The following is a 9,498-nucleotide window of genomic DNA, read 5'->3' as shown; positions in this document are numbered from 1 at the left end:
ACGATAAGAGCCGGCTCCCGTCCGAGAGCCGTTTTTTTTTTTTTTTTTTATTAATTCAAGGCAGAATGATAGGATGATCATTAGTGATGTTACGTGCTGTGCCGAGGCTTCGGAGCGTGTGTCGAGTAATCCAGGAAGTTTTCTGCGACGCGTGTATCGAGGCTTGTATCGTTTTAGACCAATTACGTCATTGATGACGTCCGAAGTGGTTCAGATCTTCACTGGTTAAACCAATGCCACTTTCCAGAAGTGACTAAGAACACTAATATTTCCCCTCCTGCCATTATTATATAATATTACACTACACTACAATACAATTATTGACCAAAGGATTGGTTTACACACATAAGATGCATTCCTCACAAAACAATTACAGTTTATTATACATGTATGTTATATACTCATAATATACTTACTAGAAAATAGACATTATATTACATTGTGGACTCTAAATTGCCCGTAGGTGTGAGTGTGAGCGTGAATGGTTGTCTGTCTCTATGTGTCAGCCCTGCGATGGACTGGCGACCTGTCCAGGGTGTACCCCGCCTTCGCCCAATGTCGGCTGGGATCGGCTCCAGCCCCCCCGCGACCCCTAACGGGATAAGCGGTTGCAGATGGATGGATTATATAGATATAAATGGATTACATGGTAATATATATTTTTTCATTGTTTATAGTCATTCCCAACAGCCTTTACTGGCGCAAAATACAGTATATCACAGATCACATGGTTAAGATCATATCTGCCTGTTTTACACTCTTTGGCCACCAGGTGTTTTCGTGTGCACATGAAGCCTCGAGAAATGAACCCTTTTCCGAACCAATTTCCTGGAAAGCTTCAATGCTTCATGAAGCTTCAGCTCGCCATCACTAATGATCTTCTCCGCGCCACGGGCACTCCATGCACTGACTGGTGACTGAATGATGTGACGTCTGTGCAACCAATCAGGTGATGACAGACGAGCATCATACCATCAAGCACGGAGGGGTGGAGGTGCACGGTGCGCTGACGGTCTACAGGTACAGAGCAGGAGGAAGAGGAGGAAAGGAAGAGAGAGGAGTGCAGTGCGCGAATAGCAGACAAGATGTGTGACAGTCGGAAACGAAGCAGCATGTACAATTATGATATTCTGGAAATTATAAGGTTTAGTTTAATTATGTTGAATAATTTAAGTGATATATGTGCACACATACTAATCATAGGTCAAAACAGCGCTAAATTTGGCTGAATTATAAATGGCAGAAGTGGTAAAAATGAAGAGCCGTTTATGAGCCGAAAGAGCCGGCTCTTCTTGGTGAGCTGAGCCAAATTATGTTATTCACTAAAAAGAGACGGAATTCCCATCACTACTAAAAACGGAAGTGGGCGCTAATATTAGCGGAAGTGACGCAATATTATTGTGCCTCTGCTAAAGTTCTCCCCCCTCTAAGCTCTCGTCAAGCGCAGTTTTGCGAAAGCTCAGAAATAAAACAGTAAGCTGCGTTAAAACATGCCGTCTGGCAGACAATTTAGGCGGAGAAGGAACTCGTCGGATGTGGAGGAGGATGAGACAACTAAAGAAGTGAGGTAAAGTACTTTATTTAAAGTCTACAACGTGAACAAAAGATACTAGCAAACGTGAGCTAACGTGGCTAACAGCTCTCCATCAGATGAAACAACAACTTCCTTTTGATAACAGACAGACTTTGTATCTCTGGTTTTAGTTGTTTTGTTTTAGCATGTCATTTATGTGTGTTTCTTGGTCGTTTAGATCAAAAGTAGAAGAGGCTAAAGAGCTCCAGAGTTTGAGGAAACGACAGACCGGAGTGAGGTAAACATGGGTGTTACACTTTCTAATGTCCTCGCACTGTGAACACGTTTTTTGTTTGTTTTTTTAACTTAGTTTTTATTGCAGTTTCAGCAACTTATACAATCATCACATTCTTTACCACTGTATTTTTCATTTTACAGCTGTCTCTTTGTTTTTACACAAAATGTCACAGTTTAAAACACAAAAAACAAAACAAGACTTCATCTTAAACTGTAATTTCAACTGATTTCAGAGAAAAGGGGAGGACACATACTTAAACAATCCAAAGAATTAAAATAAATAAATGAATTTAAATAAAAATAAATGTATGAACACGTTTTTAATGGGCTAAAGTCTAATGAAACATATGATATATACATTAATATTCATATTCCCCTTTTGATTAGTGTGTCTGCCCTGTTGGTTGGGGATTTACTGCCACCAGAAGCTGAGGGTGATGTAAGTGACCTTTTTAGATTTTTTTTATTTGTTGAGATTAACCATAATATGTGTGTGTGTGTTTAATTGGCTATTTGTTTAACACATCGTTATTAAAATATTTTTTCTCACAGAATGACCCTTTTAAGCTGAAGACTGGAGGGGTTGTAGACATGAAGAAAATCAAAGATAGGAATAGGGACATGTAAGTAAATCTGTGACTATTATAATAATTTTGACGCAGTATAATTAAGGTATTGTGTATGCACTAGTATGTCATTGCAAAATGGAAAATGTGTGTCATCACATATGACACTGATTTGACTCAAGATGACTTCTGTTCCACTTGCAGGACAGAAGAGGAGACGGACCTGAACCTGGGCACCTCCTTTTCTGCTGAAACTAACAGAAGAGACGAGGATGCGGACATGTATGCCTGCTATTTTCACTTGACATACACATACATACAGACACAAGATCACTCTCTTTGGCATTCATGAGCATATCTACATTTTAGACAGCAATATCAACATCTGTTTTATCTACATGTGGAGGGCCAACATGCATGGCTTGGATCGGTAGTTTTAGTTTGAACGATTAGTGAATTTCCTTTCATAGTTATAGCACATCTAAGATTGCACAAGATAGTAATCCCCAACATTTAGGGACACAATTGGATGGATTTGATACTCACACACAGTTGCTTCATAGAAATATTTTAAAACCTTATTTTTTTCATAAATCTACCCTCACAGGATGAAATATATTGAGACCGAGCTGAAAAAGAAGAAGGGGTTGGTGGAAGCCGAGGAACAGAAAGTTAAGGTGAAGAATGCAGAGGACCACTTGTATGAGCTGCCCGAGAGCATCCGAGTCAACTCTGCCAAGAAGACGGAGGAGATGTTGTCCAATCAGATGCTGAGTGGGATCCCTGAAGTCGATCTTGGCATTGAGTACGTAAAGGAGACTCTCAAAATGATCCAGTAGATTAATTTTTATTTAGAATCTTCAAGAGTTGTCTTTTATTTTTAAATCAGTAAGAAAGACATTCTGCTTTGAGACATGGCAGTGACTAGCTGACAGAGAGGATACAACTCTGTTTTTGTGATTTCTTTCCCAGTGCAAAGATTAAGAACATCATCCAGACAGAGGATGCAAAAGCCAAGCTTCTGCAAGAACAAAGGAACAAGAAAAAAGACAACGGCACATCATTTGTACCCACCAACATCGCTGTCAACTACGTCCAACACAACCGCTGTGAGTGCTGTCAATCTGTAAACATTGGGTTTCAGATAGTGAGATTTAATGAGAGGTGAAAGGTTGTTAAACATGTAAATGTCTTTTCTCAGTCTATCATGAGGATGTGAACGCACCACAGCGGCACCACAGACACAGAGAAGAGCCCAAAGCAAGGCCGCTGCGTGTGGGAGACACTGAGAAACCAGGTCCAGAGGGTAAGAGTATGTACACAGCCACAAACCTTCCTTTTAGCAGCTCAGTACTACTAGACTAAAATACTGCTATAATCAGCATAAGCACTCTGAAACAGGAGCATGTAAAATTGTACTTGTTACTTCATTTGGAACATTATTTATACAAATAGTATAATAGTTGCTTACCGCTAGTCTGAAACCTCTAATCTGATTTATACCTTCTTCTGTTACTCCACAGTTGCGACACCACCCAACTACCGCAAACGTCCAAACAACGAAAAGGCCACAGATGACTACCATTACGAGAAGTTCAAGAAGATGAATCGACGATACTGAGGAGCTGGATGTTGTTTTTTCAAGAATAAATTATTCAACTTGATGTCCATCTTTATAAAGATTGAGGCCTCTAGATGAGCCATGAAGATCATTTGCAGACTATTTTTCTCAAAAAACTGTTAAAGCTGGTGGTTTTTTTGTCAATATTGTAAAAAAGCTCCTTGTGGTTATCTGTATAGAGTACATTTGCTTTGTGTTGTGTTAACGGAGAATCCCCACCGTTGAGGAAATCATGTCTTACATGGTTGTCTGATAACCAAGGAGTCAGTCAAGGAATACAGGAATAACATAAGAGATGTTAAATTGAGTGGCATTCCTGCTCTGAATTGTAACATTTGCTTTTTAGTCCACAGTTAAATTTTAACTTTTAGTTTAGAATTGTGTTTTTAGCGCTTTAAAAAGATTAAAAAAAACAACATAAAACCACATGATTTAAGTTGTTCTTTAATGTGACCAGTGCTTGGAGGAATAAAAAAAAAAAAAAAAAAGCAGAAATAAAACATTACAAAATAAATGTAAGAACATACAATCACTTAATACTTAGTCAAGTCCAACATAAGAATATAGAAAATGAATACTGGTAATGAAATGCTGCAAAGGTACACTACAAATTCATAAAGCATTTACTTCAGTATTGTATATACAGTATGTAAGTCAGTCAATTTTTTAATTCATTTTGAAAAAGTCATTTAAACTGATGGGAATGTTACTTCTGATATCTTATACAGGCATTCATTCTTCTGCTTCTAATGACTTTCCAGGTATTTCTTGTTTAGTACAGTTACTTAATTTTACTCTTTTCCTGTAAAACCTGTTTATGCAAAAGAAATCCTCAATGCCAAAATCAAAGTTTTAGTCCATGACACGTTACACTGGCAGACCGAGTCAGACACTAGTACACTAAACTAAATAACCAAACCACTGAAGTACAAACTGAGTGCAAGTGTTCATCAGAGTCCTCATGGTTTCTCTATAGAGGACGTCCCGTGTCCGTTGAGGTGGTGCTGGGGGTTTGTCTCCTGAGAGGGAGGTCCCTCCGCGTCCTCTCGGTCCCCCTGGGTAGAGCTGCAGCTGCTGCCCGGGGAGGCCCAGCTGTCTCGCTGGCGGTAGGCCTCGCACAGCGGCAGATCAGTGCTCTCCCACTGACTGTAGCTTTGCAGAGGGGAAACCAGTAGGAGGCAAAGAATCAGCGCAGCACAGAAAGAGAGGAGCAGACGAGAGCGGCAGGTCAGAATAAGCACATTCATCCACATGGAGGAGCACATACACGTACGATAGAAGCACGGAGGTTATGCAGAAGCACTGGAAACTGGATCGACACCTAAAACAGCTGTTTATTAACTAGATACTGTAGACAAGAGGTACGACTTATCAAACTGTTGATTTTAAGTTCAACAAAAAAAGTGATTAGTTGCTGATGGAGGAGAAAGCAGAGCGAGTGCAGTGAGGAAGGAAGGCCCACAGCCAGCATGCTCCAGACAGGACTGAGAGACACTTCTGAATACTTTCTTACAGAAAACAAGACAAACTACTACAGTCAGTGTTTTGTCTCTACTTTATTTCTTAATCATTCTGGGTCTACTGGAACAGCTGGCACAAACTGGTACACAAGTACAATCACACCATGTGTGATTGACACCACTTGCATGGTTACAGCTTGAGTCACTTGTGGTCTTAAGGACGGAATCATTTAAAAATTATTATCTAAATTGCTTTTACAGAAAAACTTCTACTTGAGAAACTTATTTTCAGATCAGACCTTGAATAAATAACAGTAAAGTGTTGTGTCTAAACCAAACATTCATCCACAGTCCACCCTTAAAATCTATCATATAGGTCATCACCTTTACATTTGTGATTTAAATATTATATATAAATAATACTGAATAAAAATTAATCATACATCTATAAAATTCAGATATAGTTTTAGTTCTTTCAATGTGTAAATTCTTCTAAAGGGGGGTTCCCTACAAATCTTTGTTTTGCAAAACCCAGAAGCCTCGTTAACAACCATCTAACAATTCATCCATGAAAAAAAAGTACTTCAAATTCATGAAATTTAAAGAACTATGGTCATTACTTCAATTAAAAATATTTTTAGTGGTAAAAGAAGTAGGAGAAAAGGCTTCACTAAGCCATGCATCTCTCCCATGAGTCTGATATTTGTTAAAACTTAACTCAACTGCAAACCAGGAAACCGAAAGTCTGATCACCATTTACAAATAAACCCATCAGCAGATCAACGCCGAGGCTTTCTGTTCTGAATTATAAAATTCATCCTTGTCACCATTAAAGCCCTCTGGCTTTCTAACTGCATCAGAAAACTGCATTCAATGCTCTAAAACACACGTTGAACTGTGGTAATTCAAGAGCTGCATACATTTACACAGCTAATATTTAATTGCATACCCCTTTAATGCTGAAGTTCTCTCTATTTATAAGCGATTATGACACACGTCATAGAACAGAAAAAAGTCAAGGCACTTACTAATCAATAAAAAAGTCACTTTGTGAGATAATCTCCATCACAACAACCCTCAGCAATGATCTGAGTTGATGAATGGTACCGTTTGGATATGAAGATGATGAGATAAATTCAACCCAAAAGGTGTCAGGTTTAGATGTTGGCAGAACTAAGCCCTTCCTCGGTGCTCAGCAGTGAATGGTGAAGGTGAGACAGTACATGGTGCTGAGCATGGGACAAGAGAGTGGCGGTGGGATGGGGGGGGGGGGCAAGTATGAGCCTACTTGTACCTGGAGGAGTAATATTCTTCCTCTAGCTCATACAGGTCGATGGCGATTTCGTCACGGAGCGAGGTGAGTTTCTTGTCGCACTCGTCCTGCAGCGAGCGGAGCTGCTGGTTCTGGAGGCTGATGGCGTCGTTCACCGAGGGGAAGTCGTTCAGGATCAGGAACTGCTTCAGATCGGACACCAGTTTCATCAGGGACTCGCCGGCTCGTACCTGAAACAGCGACACAGAAGAGGGGAAAATGGGTTTAGAAATGAATGATTTTCTGGACTGAAGATATTTTCACAGTATCAGCTACTCACAGAAATCCTCACTCAGTCGCAGGGTTGTGATACATTTCACTTTATCTTTTAACCCCATGGTCCTACCAGTTGGTCAGCGTGTACAAATGAATGCTCTGCAGCAATACTTTACTGAAACCTTTATTTTAAATTCTAGTGGAGATCCCAAACTTTACAAAGATACCAAAAACATCAGGCTGAACTTTGTATAAATGATAGACATCTGAGATATTTCCATTTAAAAGGAATGGTACAACCGTAAAACATATAGTCATAAGTTTGAAAATTTCACTCAGTATAAACATCACATATGTCTACACTTTTAATGTGATTTATTTAAAGTAACGCAATAATGTTAAAGTTTTACTCAAAGTTAAGCAGAAGCAGATTTAAAGGTCCCATATCGGGCTCATTTTCAGGATCATACTTGTATTTTGTGTTTTTACTAGAACATGTTTACATGCTGTAATGTTCAAAAAAACCTTTATTTTCCTCATACTGTCGGCCTGAATATACCTGTATTCACCCTCTGTCTTAAACGCTCCGTTTTAGCGCATTGCAACGGAATTGTGTTGCTAGGCAACAGCTTGGGTCCATGTGTACTTCCTGTCAGCTGATGTCATTCACATACACTGCAACCAGGAATAGACTGGGACACATTTAGAACGTTTACGTTTAAAACCGTGTAATGGTCCACATTATTGTATATTTGTGACATCACAAATGGACAGAAATCCTGACGGCTTGTTTCAAACGCACAATTTCTGAATACGGGCTGTGTGTATTTCCATGTGGATTGAGCATTTAAATACTTTCACAGTATTTATATAGGACTTAAGCCTGCTTTATAATGAAAAAAAAAACATGAAAATCTCACTTTTTTATAATATGGGACCTTTAACTGACTTTTCCTGTGCCCCTCTCCCTACTAAATAAAATACTAATAGGATGCCTAAATATAAAAGAAATATGTGAAAAAAAAATTAGGCTACATTGCATATTCTGGACAACTGTGCTTTGTGCAATACCTACAATGTTGGCTGCTCTGACGTGCATCTCATAATGGTCCTGCTCTGCTTGGGTTGCCCTAGAAACCTGCGTCTCATCCTCGATCTGGAGACAGAAGACAGTGTGAGAACATCACATGATGGCATCAGAAGTAAACATCAAAACGTGTGTAGTAGATGTAGTGGTAGCGAGAGAAACAGATCAATTAGAAGAGGAGCTCTGTGTTGAAACGCACTTTTGCTGTTTTGATAATTTCAGTGAAGTTGTCCAGGATGGACCTGATGTCATCCTTCAGTCTCTTGTTGTAGTTCTGCAGCAGAGTCTCTTTGCTTGAAGGGAGGACTCTCTGAGTGGCCATCGTGCTCAGAAGAAGGCAACACAGCGCTGGTTACCTGTAAACACAGAGAGAGAGAGACACATTCAGCTGCTGAGGTTTGTAGTAAAAGCAGTGTAAACATCATCACAGCGAGCAGCTAGCAGGAAAAGGCGCGTGCTCTCCTAACAGAAACAGAAACGTGCACCTAACGTAGTTTTAATACATGTGCTAATGCATACATGTGTTTTACTACAGGTTCTGTAATGGTTATCACTTACTTCTTACCGCATACTTTGAAAACAATGTCGTTATTGTGTAAAACACGTTTGCTCTTCTTCTTCTTCTTCTCCTTAAAATGTAATGGCAGCTAACTTCCGGTGTCTGTGTGCTACCGCCCTCTAGTGACGTATCACTGATTTACACTGCAAAACACTTAAAAAAGTAGTTTTTTGTTGTACTTTTTGCATCATATCAAATGTTTTAGATTTGTATAATTTATTTTATTTTATTATAGCATGAACCAATGCAGAAACTACTGAAAATAAAGTGGTTTTAAGTGGCATAAGACCTAGATTTCAAAGTAAAATCACAATAGCAGTCAAAATAGTCCCTGTCAGTGTGTGTTATATTGTTATTAATATTGGATTATTATTGTTGATTGCATTAAGATATAAGCTTTTTAATGTTCAACCCATATGGTTTTAACAGTTTTCTTCATCTCCTTGTATTTTTATGTCTGGTATATTCTTTTGTACTTTGTACTTTGCACTACTAACCTTGTTAGTAAAAAGGCAGTAAAAAGGTTAGTAGTGCAAAGTACAAAGTACAAAAGAATGTTAAAACTGAATATAGTGCAGGGTAACAGCTGTGATACACGACTATTAAAAAAATTGAATATAGTGCAGAAGAGACTGTTAAAAATGAGTTGAGTATAGTGCAGGGTAACTCCAGTAGCTTAGTCTATGAAAGTGCACTGTATAAACCTAAGATATAAGACCTAGATTTCAAAATAAAAGCACAATAGCAGTCAAAATAGTCCCTGTCAGTGTGTTGTATTGTTATTAATATTGGATTATTATTGTTAATTGCATTAAAATAAGCTTTTTAATGTTGTCATGGTGAAGCTTTGTATGTAAAAATTTAAAT

At 38.7% G+C, this 9,498-nt stretch overlaps 2 protein-coding genes across 7 annotated transcripts; one reads left to right on the top strand and one right to left on the bottom strand.

Moving 5' to 3' along the window:
- The first annotated feature begins 1,381 nt into the window (after window positions 1-1,381).
- On the top strand, window positions 1,382-4,423 carry c6h9orf78 (chromosome 6 C9orf78 homolog). 2 transcript variants are annotated; one of them, XM_074638438.1, is made up of 9 exons: window positions 1,382-1,567; window positions 1,752-1,811; window positions 2,198-2,249; window positions 2,363-2,433; window positions 2,581-2,658; window positions 2,984-3,181; window positions 3,349-3,485; window positions 3,578-3,688; window positions 3,900-4,423. In XM_074638438.1, the coding sequence occupies exons 1-9, from the start codon at window positions 1,491-1,493 to the stop codon at window positions 3,995-3,997; spliced, it is 882 nt and encodes a 293-aa protein (XP_074494539.1). In that variant the 5' UTR covers window positions 1,382-1,490; the 3' UTR covers window positions 3,998-4,423. The 2 variants fall into 2 exon arrangements, with proteins under 2 accessions (XP_074494539.1, XP_074494540.1); XM_074638439.1 differs by having other exon boundaries at window positions 1,384-1,567; window positions 3,578-3,682.
- Window positions 4,424-4,425: 2 nt separating this feature from the next.
- On the bottom strand, window positions 4,426-8,773 carry med22 (mediator complex subunit 22). Of its 5 annotated transcripts, none has more exons than XM_074638441.1 (5): window positions 8,638-8,773; window positions 8,272-8,428; window positions 8,061-8,141; window positions 6,752-6,960; window positions 4,426-5,149 (listed from the first exon to the last, which is right to left on the bottom strand). In XM_074638441.1, exons 2-5 carry the CDS (start codon window positions 8,392-8,394, stop codon window positions 4,957-4,959), a joined length of 606 nt encoding a protein of 201 aa, XP_074494542.1. In that variant the 5' UTR covers window positions 8,395-8,428; window positions 8,638-8,773; the 3' UTR covers window positions 4,426-4,956. The 5 variants fall into 5 exon arrangements, 4 of the variants coding, with proteins under 4 accessions (XP_074494542.1, XP_074494544.1, XP_074494543.1 ...); XM_074638443.1 differs by having other exon boundaries at window positions 8,645-8,759; XM_074638442.1 differs by having other exon boundaries at window positions 8,631-8,730.
- Between the last annotated feature and the right edge of the window lie 725 nt (window positions 8,774-9,498).

The sequence above is a fragment of the Sebastes fasciatus genome, chromosome 6, assembly GCF_043250625.1.
Source record: "Sebastes fasciatus isolate fSebFas1 chromosome 6, fSebFas1.pri, whole genome shotgun sequence".
Classification (NCBI taxonomy): Eukaryota; Metazoa; Chordata; class Actinopteri; order Perciformes; family Sebastidae; genus Sebastes; species Sebastes fasciatus.
This window is presented reverse-complemented; position numbering and strand designations above follow the sequence as displayed.

Coding starts and splice junctions, on each gene's coding strand:
- med22 (XM_074638441.1), bottom strand. CDS start 8,394: ATGGCCACTCAGAGAGTCCTCCCTTCAAGCAAAGAGACTCTGCTGCAG. Junction 6,961..8,060: donor ACGTCAGAGCAGCCAACATT/GTAGGTATTGCA, acceptor TCGCTGTTTCAG/GTACGAGCCGGCGAGTCCCT. Junction 5,150..6,751: donor GAAGAATATTACTCCTCCAG/GTACAAGTAGGC, acceptor CCCTCTGCAAAG/CTACAGTCAGTGGGAGAGCA.
- c6h9orf78 (XM_074638438.1), top strand. CDS start 1,491: ATGCCGTCTGGCAGACAATTTAGGCGGAGAAGGAACTCGTCGGATGTG. Junction 2,250..2,362: donor CACCAGAAGCTGAGGGTGAT/GTAAGTGACCTT, acceptor TTTTTCTCACAG/AATGACCCTTTTAAGCTGAA. Junction 3,182..3,348: donor GAAGTCGATCTTGGCATTGA/GTACGTAAAGGA, acceptor TTTCTTTCCCAG/TGCAAAGATTAAGAACATCA.